Here is a 14857-nt window from a genome sequence, read left to right on the forward strand (position 1 = left end):
TTATCAGGCGTGATCTCTCCATGCACACACCTGAACCGCTTCCGAGAAGGTGCGCGCTACCTCGCCAGCACTCTTCTGGTGGTGATTCAAAATTAAAGGAGGTTAACTGCTCTAGTGGAGCAAGAGTGAGGGAGTGACAGATGCAGCTTTGTAAAATAAGCCCTTGCTGCGCCAAACTTGAGCTTGGACCACGACGGGCTTGGGAGAATTCGTGCAGGCGCTGTATTACTGTTATTACTCTGCGATATGCCCCTATACAGCGACAGACCTCGATACATCCAGCATTGCATGCAATAAAGAGGTTCGAAGCATTTCGCTGTGTGCATGCCTGCAGGCAAACTTCTCCTTCGAAACATTAACGGAAATTACTTCGCCGTGGCTAAACTTTCGGAAATGTCAGGTGTGAGGGTTCCTTAGCTCGGCATCTCGCGTTGCAAAATGAGAGTCCACGACGACAACGCGCAGCGTTAGATGGCAATATTTCACCGGGCAAGCGAAATGTCACCTATAGGAAACGTTAAATGAAGATTGCCATTGCAACTTGAGAACGAATACGTGCACGGCTGCTTTGGCGCTGCACTGCGTAAAAACCATCCATTCCTGCAGTTCAGGCGCTTATACGCTTTCAATCTTCGACGACATTTGCAAACATGTGCAGCCTCAAATAATGTGTATCGACGGGGTGACGCGCGTTCGGTGATGTCTAATAGATTCGATCTCCGCGAGGAGCGGCGTTTAGCGCATCTGTATCGTAGCTGCTGCTTGTGTATAATAGTGATGAAGCACACACTACCTAAACAACTTACATCATGCATATACGAACTACAAGATTGTTGATGCGCACCCATGCGGTACGGCCAAGAATTTACTTTATTTACATACTGTGCACAATAGTAAAATTTGTGTGCTTCGCTTATAGACCTCGTATACTTATTTTTTTTCATGCCAGCTTTGACTGCTGAGTGTTGGTATCGTTACGTGTAACTTCGTTGCGCTTTTACGTACAGGATCATGCGGAATAACCACGCGTATTACAAGCACGATGAACTGTGTAAGATTCGCGAGGGGAGAAGCGGCTGGTGCATATCAACGTGAAAATTTCTTTTTTTTTAAGCTGCTATATAAAAATTACCTTTTTCTGCCATGAGAGCCCCTGCTCCATTTTTTATATAACCAAAGTAACAACAGCATGATGCACCAGAAGTTTTGATGTACACCCCTTTTTCTGTAATCATGCCTATTCATCAGTGCTCTTTTGTACCCGGAGAACGCAGAATCAAACGGTGTGCAGGTGATATGATGGAATTTCATCTGAGCAGAAAGCACATGCACGTCAGAGACAGCGAGGACAGAGCGAAGTGATGTAACACGCGTTCGACTCCGTGAAAATAAAACTGTCCCACTTTTGCTTGCGTGCACGTGATTCGCTCATAGAACGCTTGCAAATTAGTCCGAAAACATAAATAAGTGTTCACTGCTTTACTCCATAATAATGGCGTTGTTCTTACGCACGGCCGAAAATACAAAACAAACTTGTTATTGACACATTTTTACTGCGCTCCCACTTGTTAACGTTCCCATGCATATGTGTACGTAAACGTGCTACAAGGCGGGCCATGTCTACAACATTTAAAATTTTGTGCGAGTAGTCGGACATTATTTTGTTATCGCATTGTGCTTGGCTCCAGATATTGTGCCATTAGATTTGTAAACACGTCTCGCTAGACGCATGTTGGGACATGAATATGACCTCTGAATATCTTAATAATGTAGACGGGAGTGAGGAGAGGAAGTCTCGAACACCGTTGAGAAAAATATACTTTGTTTTTGTGTTTGCTGTCAATAGCAAAAAAATAAAATAAAAAAATAAAAAGAATAAACCCTTTTGCTGCAGCCCTTTGGCATTTAATCTGGTGCACGCTATCTTCTCTGAATAAGCTAGAAATGCGAGCACGGATCATATTTAGCCATGCATTTCAACTAGTTGGCAACAGCGATAATAAGGAACGTTGAAAGCAACTGGAACGAGACAAGATATGTCTGTGTGTTAAAGGCTCGCAAGTTAACACCTACAGACAAGTATAAGGACAGTCAAAGTCAGTGCAATGTTTCAGGTGTCATAACACCGTGAAGAGGACGACTAAAATGCGCAGTTTATCTTCTTCTTCAATCGCCGCAATTTCCCAGACTTCCCTGATTTTGGTATCTTGTAACATAAACAGCTTTTGAGCTACAAGTTGTGCGTTCTACCCCTGATGCGATAACGGGGCTGAATGTTCGTCACCTTTCCGTCGCGTCTGCCATTGGGATGCTATAGCGCTAGTTATTCCACCTGCTGCCGCAAGAAATGTTTTGCTTCTACATTGCCTGTGCCGAAATTGAAGCTTGCCGCCTTCTGACATTCTTGCTCTTACTTACCTGCCGTCGTTGCTTAGCGGCTTTGATGTTGCGATTTGGGTATAGCGGGATCGAATTCCGGCCACGGTGGCCGCATTTCGACGGGGGTGAAATGCAAAAAACAGCCGTGTACTTAGATTTAGGTGCACGTTAAAGGACCCTATAGGAGGTCGAAATTAATCCACGGAGTGCCCCACTACGGCGTGCCTCATAATCATATCGTGGTTTTGGTACATAAAAACCCAGAGTTCGTTGCTCTAACTTGTCACAAGTAATTTTCACATCATTTGCACTCTGTCAAGAGGTCGGTAACGTAAAGTTTCGAATTAGCAACACTGTAACGCCCGAATGGCCATCAGAACGGCGTGGCCAGAAGTGGTAGTTCCATATCGGTCGCGCACCACCCAGGGAGGTCGAGGGAACTGGCGTCGCAAACAAACAAAAGCAAAAAAAAAAAGTAAGACCAGCCTCACAAGCATGGCGACCGAGGACCTATCGTATACGTGCCCCACACATCGTTGGCCGGTGGCTTCTTTGAATCCCTTCCCGTTTTATCGCCGTCGCACTAAAGGCAGGAGGCGAGGAGGGCGGATCGGATGCACGGCATGATTATCGCAAGAAGGAGGCCGCGCAGTACAAAAAGAAAAAAAAAAACGAGTATATGTGAGTCTCTGGGTTAGGAAAGTCGGAAGAGGCCCGGCGAGGCTTTACAAACCGGCCGCGAGTCACGGCGCGGCGACGTATATCCTCCTCCATCGGTGTTGTACAACCGGTGTACTATACGCGTTGCAGCGGGGCTGTGCGCCCGACACTGCCGAGACAAGCCGAGTCAAGCCTCATAGATCCCGCCAGGTGGAGCTCGGCTATACTGGCTGCACGATGTCTCGCGAAAGCTGCGTGTGCAGTGTTGCGGAAGCCGGCAAAACCGCGCGTTCGAAAAGCACTGCTCAATAGGCTTCCCGTGTTATATGCATAATAGAAACAGAGCACGTAATATAACAGGGCATGCAGAACGCAATACGCGTATATAGTTGCGTGCTCTGGACAATAGGCCTTCAATTACAGATCAATTTGAACGAAGAGTGAACCCAGCACGTAAGTTCGGTGTTCCATCTGCATCCCTTTCGATCTATAGGCAGCACATATGCGTTGGAGAATTCTTCCTGATATAGAGTATAACTAGGTTTTCATTCGCGAAGCACTGCGTAAGCTACTCGTTTGCTTCATCGGGCTACGATGAACGGCGGCACAACTCTCTGTCTCGTTCTAGCGGTTACCAACACAGTTCACGCTTTATAGGTCCCACGACATCGTATACGCTCACAGTGAATTCAGGCACGAGAGAAAACAACACTACATCCGAACGAGCATGGTGGTTGAAGCACACAAGCGCCATACACACACACACGCACGCACACACCTGGCCGTGTTTATACATCCTGCGCAAACGCCCGGCCGCTGCGTTGTCGAGGATTCCTCACGGCTCGCTTTGGAGGCTTGTGCGGTTCTCGCGCCGCCATTCGTGTGCGTGTGTGTGTGTGACCCGGCCGTGCTCACAGAGAAGCCCGAGAACGGGTCGTACGTTCCTCCGAAAAAAAAAAAAAGGCACGACCGCAGCAAATCAGAAATAAGAGAAGCCTTGGAGGATCGAGTCAAGCGGCCCGTGCCCGCAGAACGAAGCTCAAGGGCATGCACGACGCAGGCAAGGCGCGCGGGCGAAGGAGCGCCGCTTGAAGCCCCGCTATGTAGGAAGTAAGTGTCTGTGCGTTCCCGAAATATATCGGTTGCGGCGTCTTCGGCGGGCGATGCGGCCTGTCTGCGTGGTATACGGTATTTATAGGCGTCCGACAGTGGATAGGGAGGCGCGCTCGAGCGGCGGCACCCTGCGGGATATTTGACCGTTCGATACGCCAGCCACTGCTGTGCGTCTCATCCTTACATCCGAAACTACGCTTGCTTTCTTCTTCCTCTTGCTGTTCTTTCTTATTATGTTTTTTTTTTTTTTTTGCTCCACCTGTTCAGAGTATGTGACACGACAAGTACGAGTCGCGTACGCGGATGTGGAAAAGAAGGAACCGACATTGAACGACGCTTAAAAGCCTGATCTTCAAGCGCGCTGAATTATAGGGGGAGCTCAGAGAGTCCTGTGGATTACAACGGACGAACTGTCTGTGTTAGCGTACAGCTGACATATACGCTTCATCGTCGGTCCCGTGGCTTCGAAGCCCCTAAAACCTGCTCTTCTACGCACAGAGACAACATTGACTTCGGGCGTAAGGGAAAATGAGAGCAGCTTTGGAAGCTCTGCGCGCCACCAGCGGAGCAGTGAGAAAACTGTCAGAATATGGCGGCAATTTGCAGGCTCCCCGTTTTGCCGCGACCTGTCCGGGCCGTGACGGATGTGGCAGCAGCACCACGCGGTATATAGGAGCCCTTTCCGCTGTTTGTTCGCGCTCTCGGTTCAAAATCTCTAGGAGGCTATTTTCGTGCGCAGCTAGAGCATAGCAGTGCTAGCCGGGAAAATGAGATATCGTTTTCCTTGACGTTGAATAGCGATAGGAAAGAAAGTAGAACATGCGAGCAGCCGGCATTGCAACGACAGTTGAACCGGAGCGGCATGTCCGATTCGCCTGTGTCGAGCATATCGCTTAGAAAGAACGAATAAAAGCAAGAATGCAAGGGTGAATTCTAGCTCTCTTGTTTTTGTTATTTTTGCCTGTTTTGCCTATCACGTGCTTTGTTCCTTTTCAAACCGACGATACCAGAAAGCGGAGCAGCAGCGCGAGAAAAAAACGTTCGAGTCTCGCGACGGGCGGCCGCGCTATTATTTCGTTTCGTTCCGTTTCGCCCTGTCAGTTTCGGTCCCAGGAAGGCGGACTAAAGATCGCGAACGCTTTGTTTCTCGCCCTGCACAAGCGAAATCAGAACGGCAAAGTGAACGAGGCGATAAGCCCTAACAGAGCACGCGTGTGAAAAAAAGGTGTAACGTATGTTTGGTTTCATACACAGCGGCGACGCTATTACAAAGGCAAGAGGGGCTTTTCTCACTTCTCCCAATCGCGACCGATAAATATAGCGCCCCACTTATGAAAGAAAGATGCATGTACACATGCATGGCGTACAATTCGATGTAACATCATGTCATACTTCTATGTCCTATGATATGACGTAATTATTACACGGAAGGCGTGGCAGGTACGAGCCTTTTTGCCACCGAACAGGCGGTGGGACACACATTCCTGCGACCAGTGGCCACACCACGCGTGCCTCTTCCGCTCACGACAAAAAAAAAATAAAAAAAAATAGAGCACGTCGCATACTGGAAGCACGAACGTGCCAAATAGTACGTGATTTGACACAACATTACGTCCACAATTTGCAGCTAGCTGTAATATATGAAGCTGTTATTTCGTAGAAAGTGAGAGTTTTATGGGCGCACTATTTGCGGGTAGCTTCAGCAGCTCTACCTGAAAAGTGCGAAACGGAGCATATAGAGACATTGAAAAAAAAAAACGAGAAAGGGTGAAAGAAAATGAGGGAAGAGACACGAGCGTGTTTTCAAACCGGCTTGGTCGTATTCACGAGCACCCTCTTCAAACAGGCAAACCTCATTAATTGCCGAGTGAGGCGCGTACCACAAATGTCATGCCATCTCGCGACCCCTTCTGAGGCAAAAAATTCTAACCACACGGTGTGAACTCCTTACAAACGCATTTTTTCTATTTCTTTTACGTTCTCGGCATTTTTCTCTCTCTCCCTCTTTCTTTTTTTTTCTAGGTCGTGCGCGCCTGTGTCGTTGTCGTTTTCCCTTTGTCTCCTACGCACAGTCACGAACACGGTGCTACTCAGTGTCCATTCGTGGAGAGGTAACACGCAAGCTAGAAAAGCAGCCTCATTTCTTTTTTTTCGTTTCTTTCATTTTTTCTAGTTTTGTCTTATTCCTTACTGCGCGCGCATGACGGCAGAGGGGAAAATGCAGGACGTGCCCTGCAACCCAATTAAATCATCCCTGGCACGCAGAAAACGAGCCACTTCGTGCCGGCCAGCCGATCCGGCTTGTGACACACTGTCGGCAAGCGCGACCACTTTCAAGATATTTTTTCGTGACACTTTCGAAGCCTGCCTCTCTTTGTGGATCGAAACAAGATGGAATGCGACGTGCCCTACACGTGCTTGGAGGGAGGAAAATAAGAGCCTCTTCGTTCGCCGACCATCACGGAATGTCGCCGCAGAGCCGGTGTCCACCAGCGACAACAAACCCAGAAGGAACGTCTCTTTAAAAAAAGCCTCGAGGTGTACGAGACACGTATTAATAATGACGCGAAAAGTTTACGACAGACGCACTTGTCTTTCGCGTTCGCGCGCGAAAAACGCAGTGGGAAAGTTTCAGAGGAAAAGAAATGTTAGTCAATGACCGCGCAGGGCGAATCCCATCTTACCGCATGCTTATGTATAAGGCTGCGGCATATCCCTATGCGGCATTCTAATCATCTCAATATTGCAGATAATAGCTTAATAGCTCAGGTGTAACTCTGCACTAGAGAGCGTAAGGAACGGTCCAAACTGACTCGGTCGTAACTGCGCACTCTCTAGGGACAGCAGAGCCAATTGCAATAGGTGGGTTCGTTGCAACTAAGCGAAAAAAAAAGTTTGTATTTAGCCCATTCGCTTGCTGCTATACACGAGAACTAACGAGATACCTGATGTTCAGCACTGTACCAACAGCAAACGTAAGACGGACACGCTTTGCAGCAGGCTATCTTATAATGCATACCACTCATTGCAATGCTGGGTCGCTCTACTTGCGTTCGCTGCAGAGAACGTGTCCACTCGCGTATCCGTCCCCGTGCCACCAATCGCACGAACGAGCGCGCCGGGCAATTAGACGATCGGTGTCTCTCTGACTCCCGCTGGAGCAATTATGCCTCCTCTCTAGAAATGCCAGCGCGTGCATTAAAGCTGCTCGACTATATACCCGAAGTGTCCTCTAAGCGGATACCGGAAAATCGGCCAGCCATTTTCGTCCTTCGCAGGCAGCCAAATGAACTTAACGTCATTAACAGCTCGTGGCACTCGCTACCTTACGTTGTTTATATATATATATGGCAGCATTGCAAGGCTGTCGAGCGAACACAAGGCGAAGATACATATCTGTCGACTTGGTCACTCGCTACAGTTGATGAGCGAAGCCGTATTCTACTGTATACGTTGCCGAGTGGAGCTCGTCAGAATAGGTGAAGCCCCCCCCGGGGCCGGCTTCCCAGAGCCATTCCTTCGTAACAAACCCCTTTCCCTCGTGTGACAGTTAGAGAGAGGGGCTACACCGTCATGGGCGGGCGTCTATACTTTTCGCGTCATCCTATTGCCGTCTCCGTTCCGTAACGTCTTACATACTTATCTTTCACTTAGCGACTTCGTTTAGGCATCCATCGGCCGCACGCCAGGTGTGCGTGTACGTGAGAGCTCAGCTCTTCTTTGCGTGCGAGGGCTTGACGCGTACTCTCGGCGGTGCCGGCCTGGCGACGTAAACGCAGCGTGCTAAACCACCGCGGCGGCGGAGCTATTATGGGCTCATTACGCGTTCCCTTGCCGTGAGACAAGGGAAACGACGGGGCGGCCGAAAACGACCTCGAAAGCGATTTGGAGCCCGGCCTCGAAAAAAAGTGTCCGCGGGGTACGACTAGCTGCCCCGTTGCACAGCGCAGTGACAGTCGGAACGGCCACGTTTCGCTAGAGGCACTCTTAATCTCGCTCCACATAAGTTCCATTGAGGAAGTGCAAGATTTTCAGCGGATATGTTCCACTTAGTTTGATGGAACCTAGGCGTGGGGAAGTATGACTCACATACTTAAACGTGGTTTCAGTTACAGGTGTGATAAAGAATGTTCCAGATAATGGGACACAAGCTACGGAACACAGTTCTAAATAAGAGTGGCTGTTTCCCTCGAACGTAGTTCCACATGTTTACTATGCGAAGTAAAAAAAAAAGTAATTAGTTCAAATACATGGAAGGGTATTCCATACAGTTTGTGATATTACGTGGAACGTAATTTCACTTGCGCAAGCAGAAAAATGTTTGCAAAACTGTTCCACTTATTGCTGGAAGCTAGGAGGAACAAAATTAAGAGTGCAATAACAGTGGAAAGAAGCTCGACCGAAGCAAGAATCGACGCTCCACAACCGACTTGCACAGTTTCCAGTAAGTAGTGGAATAATTTTGTAAATATGGGGAACCTATGTTTAACCTATAGTGGATTCTATGGAACCATACAGTGGGGCGAGAACGAGATGCAGTGTAGCCCAGCGCGCGCTAACTCGAGCAGCAGCCATAGCAGTTAACGGTCTTGCACTCGCCGGCCTCGACGCTTCGCCCGGTGCTGATACACCGAGCCGCGCCGCGTTCTCCATTCCCGTCTATGCGCTGCCCGGAGCGGCGAAGCTCGCGATATGTCGGTCGTTGCGCGTCGCGCTTTAACGAGCGTATGCACGCGTTGATGCCGGACGACTCGGGCCGGGTAGGGCAAAAAAAAAAAAAAAAAAAAAAATGACCGGCACTGCGGCATCTCTCGGGCACGCGGGACGATTTGGGGCACGAAATGCGCGTGACAGTGGAGACGAAACAAACAACAGCGACAAAAAAAAATGGAAAGCGAGCTTGGTATACGTGGCTAACGACGCCGCAGGTGCAAGGTGCAAATGACAAGAGCTCTACAGGCATGAATTGAATTATACTGACTGCGTTGCTATCGCCTGGTCACTCACTACTCACTCACTCGCTCACTCTCTCTCTCTCTCTCTCTGTCTGTTATTGTGCGTGCATGTGTATGGGCATCTCGCGCCAAATAATTGCACGTGATAATATAAGATCGCGAAAGTGGAGAAGTACTAAGAAAAAGAAGAGAGAGAGAGAAAAGAAGAGGTAGCGACAGCTAGCTGCGTGCAACAGGAGCGTGAGTGCATGCAACGGGAAATTGGCACTTCAGCATAGAGCCAACGAATGCTGTGCTGATAAATGCTCCGTTTACATAGCGCTGCTCGCTGAAAAGCCACCGTAGATTGCCCCCTTAGATAAGTCATATCGCGCCCTTATAGGTGTCATCGCGTACGCAAAGTCTAGGGCAATAGGGCGGTTACAGGGTGGCGAGATTTCCGGGCGTTGGTAGTATTCTCTGCAACAGGGAGCAACAGGGTGCCACTGCAGACGGTCTCAGGTATGCGCTGTCGAACAACAACCGTCGGTGTATGCGTTCGCGCCGCCATTGCCGGCACTGGACAGACGAGCGCTAGAAGTTGAGCGCGACCTTGGAGGAGGAGGTAAGGTTCGTTCCTTGAGTGAGGTCGTATATATATACACTGAATTCTCAAGTCTTGACGTTGTGGGAGAGCGCATGAGCTTTCGGTTTTAACGATTTGTGCCGCGGACCCGTGGGGCCGGTTCTGACTGGTCGACGCGCGTTTCACTCGTGCAACTTTTCCTCACGGACTCGTCGAGGTACACGTTAGCCGGTGTGCTGCAAGGCTTACGCAAAAGCAATCGCAGCTCCCATCCTATATTCTACAGCGATATCTTGTTTTTTGATTGAGAATACTTTTGTTTTTTACGCGACTGTAAACATAACGCGTACGCGACCCGCCTTCTTCAGTCAACACTTTTTTTTTCTTAAATCGATGTCATGTTTACTTTTGTGCACTGAAATTACTGTATGGGGTCTAGATGCTCAGTCAGTCCTCCAAATTGTCGCTTTATCTGTTTCCGCGAGGATTTCTCGATATCAGTAAAGATTAAAAATGTTAAATATTGAAAAAAAGATACGTGATATCTATACGGTGCCAAAAGTCATGATAAAAAGCTAACTTATGTCGGCACCTTGTATGAAGTTACAGCCACAAAAAGAAAAAAATATTATTATTACGAAGTTTTTAACTACGCAGTTCTGCAATCGAGCACAATGGGATCTGCCTAATAAACTCCTAACATTACAGGCGAGAAAACGTATGCGTCTGTTTGAGCTTACCTGGTGAGTATTGTTCTAAAACCAACTATGTGCCAAAAAAAAAGGAAGAAAGCAAAGAGAAAATAAAGAAAGAAGGCAAGTGCCTGGTTGGCTAACCTACACTGGGGGAAAAGAAAATGAAGGTGCAAGATACTGCAGCAGTCTGAATAACTGACGTAACAGAAAGATAACTGCGTTCTAGCGAATGCGAGCAAGGGAACTGAGTCATGTACCCGGGTATCTGTGTTCGGGCGCACTGCCAAACAGAAGGATCTTTACGGTCTAGCGGCGATTTCGTATAAAATAAGGAAAATGGAAGAATAAAGCACAAATGAAAGATCTGGGGGCAGAAGTCAGGCAGCGGAGCTTCTGTGGTCAAAAACAATCCGCAGGCCTCAACTACGATATCCTCCGAGACCCAGGGCGTACGTTCGTGGCGAAGAACACGTCCGTTTTCTCCAAAGCCAAGCCAAATACATACATCCGCATGCCAAGTTCAACCCGACAAAATGACATCTAGTTCTACCTGATCGTTTGCCCGATGAGCAGATTATATGCGCGGCATAGTCATGCGCATATGCGTGGTTACAGTGTGCGAATACGACTAGATCGTTAGTCGACGAACCGGAGAAGAGTTTTGCTACAGTAAGAAGGGTTTTGAGATTAAATACTGAAGTAGCCATTACAGTAACGGGCACGTTTCGCAGTATCTCGACGGTTGACCCATCTGTGACAACTTGCTACGGAATGGAAAAGCAAGAAAAGGCGTCGTTCGTGACAGCCCAGCAATTAACTAACCGGAAACAACGAATGTGGAAGAAAAGACTGGGTAACTAACGTGAAAACGTAAAACAACGCAAGCTTTAGGCTCCACGTGTATCGAACGCCCGTCGCCGTATATCACTAACTACTCACGACAAAGCCAGTCGATTCTGTGCTCGCGTGAGAGAAGGAACGCACTGCTTTAGTCATGCAATGCCTGTAACGCCAGCTAGCAAGTGCTACTCTTGCGGCCTTGCATGTATGTTCTGCGATTGCGCTGTACGGGGGGCTGCTTTCCTCCGCAGCGACCGGTTAACCTCCAGACGGGAACAAGAATGTCGGCCTCTTCGATTCGTAAGACGCAGAGCTTTCTCGCTACTTGCTGCCCCGAAACCCCCCGGCACCATATTCGTATACAACCACGGTGCCGTACATTTCCAGGTGCTAATTAGCTTAAGAAAAAGAAAATCAAGGCGCAGCGGTATCTGCGGAGTGCAGCGAATACAAAGGCTTTCTTCTCGGGCATCCCTAATACGTGCCTCGAAGTTCCAACTGACCGCTTAAGGACGCGTTATCAAAAAAACACTGTCCCAGCGAAACCGCTGTGAACTCTCGGCGAACGCGGGTCTTGAGAACGGGGTCACACTTAGCAGGACTGCTTTGCCGTCTTCTCATTGTTGTCTCCCACTCGCTCTTTCCCTTACGTAACCGCGCACTTGGGGCATGTTTATTTGCCGCAGCCCGCGCACGTAACCGAAGATTGCATCGCTATGGACTTCTGACGAGGGTACCACGCATGCCTAAACACGCAGTGCGCGTCAACTTTCGTGCATAAGGGTCAGTGCGAGTCCTTAAAGTAGGGCAGACAAGCGTTTCACTGGCCGACGCGTCTAGCCACCAACAAGGCGGCCAACTCTTTTTTCCTGGGAAACCATCAGGGAACCATCAGCCTGGGCGCTAGTGGGGCGTTGGTGTGTTGAACTTGGAGAAAACTAGAATTGCTGGCGAGCTAATATATCCTGGGCCGATAACCTCTCGACGACTGGAAAGGAAAATCGGCTATGGTATGAGAATAGTTTAGCTTTGAACAATTCGTTTGTGTCATGAAAAGAGTGAAATCAAGTTTAGTTTGGCAATATACTGTGAGCATTATGTACAAATATTGCTTTTTCATGAGACGACAGAAATAATCAGATAAATTAAAGAAGAAGAAACCTTTAACAAGCCGCCCTGAATGCCCTTAACTGTAAACAGAGAATAACTTCTCGTTAAAATTTATGCCCTTTTTAACCACGGGGAATGATAAGGCACAAGCTCACTTCCTTTCAAACAGACTGCTTGAAATATTGCATTATTCCTGAGTCACGTGTCAAAAGAAGAAACAAAAAAGTGAAGGATGAAAAGTGCAGGATACGCTTGATGTTGAAGCCCAACTGAAAAGCGAATCGGTAACGAGCCTGTGCTCTACACCAGTGAACAGTTTTCACTCTCCGGAAGTTGCTACAGATGCAGATTTCATCCTCGGTGGCAGACGCGGCCGCAGTCGTGCGTAACGCATCGGCCATCACAGCTGTCACCGTGGTCATCCCGCGCGAACGAAACAAACAGTGAAGTGGCTTGTTCGCTGGCGGCGAATCGGACGCGCGTGTCCGGTGAGAGTACCGGGAGTCAAACCGAACGAAGGAACGAACAAATGCGCAACGAAACCAAGCGAATGAACAACCCCCAACAACACGTTCTTCGCTGCACGTCGCTTACATGGCCATCGCGTTATCACTTTTTTTTTTTTTTTTTGTCGCTTGCTAGCCTACTGTAGGGCTTAACCGAACGACATCGCTAAAACGTTCTCGATGCGACAAACTTGAGAGCGTACACGATCGACCAACACAGCAGGATAAAAATGAAGGGGGGCAATACGCGACGGCGAAGAAGCATGGCTGGTGGTCTATACACGTCCACAGCAGCCCATGGTTCCCGGTTTCACACTGTCATCACGGAACGTATGGACGGTCGGTATCCCGACCTCCCGCACTGCCCGGGTTGCGTCCCGTCTCGGACGTACTCACCTGATGCGAGTGCTATGAATCCGAGTAGCAGCAGCAGCATCGGGACGAGCATCGGCTTTGACAGCAGCATCGCCGAGGGGACCCGGTGTCTCCGGCTGGCAGCGGCTGCCGCCATGGCTCTCGTCGAGAAGGGCTCAGACCGGCGGCGACGACGAACTCCGTCGCGCTCACACAGACACACACACACGCGCGCACCCTGAGCCCCTCAGGTGCCCATGTCCCCAATCTTTCCCAGCGACGCGCTGCTCCTCCTGTGGTATTACTACTCCTGCTGTCTGGCTGCGGCGGCGGCGGTATTCCCTCCTCGGTGCGGCTGATGCTGTGTCCGTGGCGGCTCGCTCGCTGAAACGGGCGATGCGGCGGCTTGGTTCCTCCGGCGGCAGCGCGCTCGGCACGAGTGATCCGGACAACCGGTCCTTCGGAAGCGGGACGCCCGGCCTACGCAGGGCCTCAGGACCTGTTCCCTTCTTCGAGAGGGGGGAGGGAGGCAGGGAAGAGGGAAGGTAAGGGGGAAGAGGAGAAGGAGGGTGCCAGCGTCGTTGCCTCGTCGCGTGGCCCCCTTTTTGCGCTTCTTGTTCTTTTGCTGCACCCGGCTGCACCACCGACCCCCTTACCCGGACCGACCAGGTGACTGACTCGCCCGCTAAGCGTGACGTCACCGTCCATCCCTGCGTCTCTCTCTGCGTACTGTGCTTGTGTGTGTGTTTGCGCGAGCGAGAAACAACCGTTATACTCGTACTGCGCCAGACTCTCTCTCACGCCTTCCTCCTCGGTCGAGTCTTGGAGGGACGACGTGCCGCCCGCCGCTCCCTGAGGATGGTACGCGCCGCGCCGGTCTGTAGTACGGTGGTGGTGCCGTTCTGCCAAATGGAAGCGCGTGCGTGTGGTCGTTTGTCTCCGGCGGGCTCGTAATAGGCAGCACTGTTTCAAAGTGGCAGCGGTGTGTTCTCGGTGCGCCCGAAAGCGGTGCCGATTACGCGAGAAAACGGCGACAGGCTTTGCCCGTGAATTCTCTTTCTATCGTGCGTATGCCAGGTGGTGTGTCTCGCTTTCGGATGGCCTATGCGAAACCGGATGTTAGAGCAAGCGGCGTGGAAAGCAGAGCGGCTGCTGCTGCTGCTGATCGGGAAGTATAAATGCCTGGATATGCGGATATAAGCCATGGCAAGTCCTTCGACGATTGTGCTTCCCTGGAGATTAATCAGGCTACAGACTAACGCCGCATACATCGTGCTTCATCAATGGATGCAGTGTTTCCGTGGAAGCTGCTAAAGTTTTAAAGTTCCCTTCTCAGTGAATCCTTACAAACCTGGAGCTCATTTTATCGCTGCATGGGAGGAAGCTCGAATAATAATACTTTCTCATATACCAGCAGAGCCCAACGACGATAATTAAATTCTCTTAAATTCTTTGTTGTGGGGTGCACACTGATTAGTCTTTCATTATCCGCTCAGCGATAACCTTTCTACTGCCTTTGTGCCATGATTCTCATCGTCACTGTACACGCAGTGCCGATCGCTCAAGCGTTGAATCTCTCGCTCCCCCGGGGGCACTCGAAACGCTCTCTAATCACTGTATTCCAAGGTGATGCATAATGTGAGCGCTATTATACTTACCTCGATAACGACCGCTCACTTT

At 49.7% G+C, this 14857-nt stretch overlaps 1 protein-coding gene across 4 annotated transcripts in view; it reads right to left on the minus strand.

The window, feature by feature from the left end:
- LOC119455907 (mucin-17-like) overlaps positions 1–13621 on the minus strand; it is a 228556-nt gene extending 214935 nt beyond the window's left edge. For all 4 annotated transcript variants that reach the window (XM_037717447.2, XM_049669425.1, XM_049669424.1 and 1 more), the window contains exon 1: positions 13220–13621. In XM_037717447.2, the coding sequence (XP_037573375.1) occupies positions 13220–13334 (115 nt within the window). In that variant the 5' untranslated portion in view covers positions 13335–13621. The remainder of the gene's footprint in view (positions 1–13219) is intronic.
- Positions 13622–14857: the final 1236 nt, after the last annotated feature.

This window comes from Dermacentor silvarum, chromosome 6 (assembly GCF_013339745.2).
Source record: "Dermacentor silvarum isolate Dsil-2018 chromosome 6, BIME_Dsil_1.4, whole genome shotgun sequence".
Classification (NCBI taxonomy): domain Eukaryota; kingdom Metazoa; phylum Arthropoda; class Arachnida; order Ixodida; family Ixodidae; genus Dermacentor; species Dermacentor silvarum.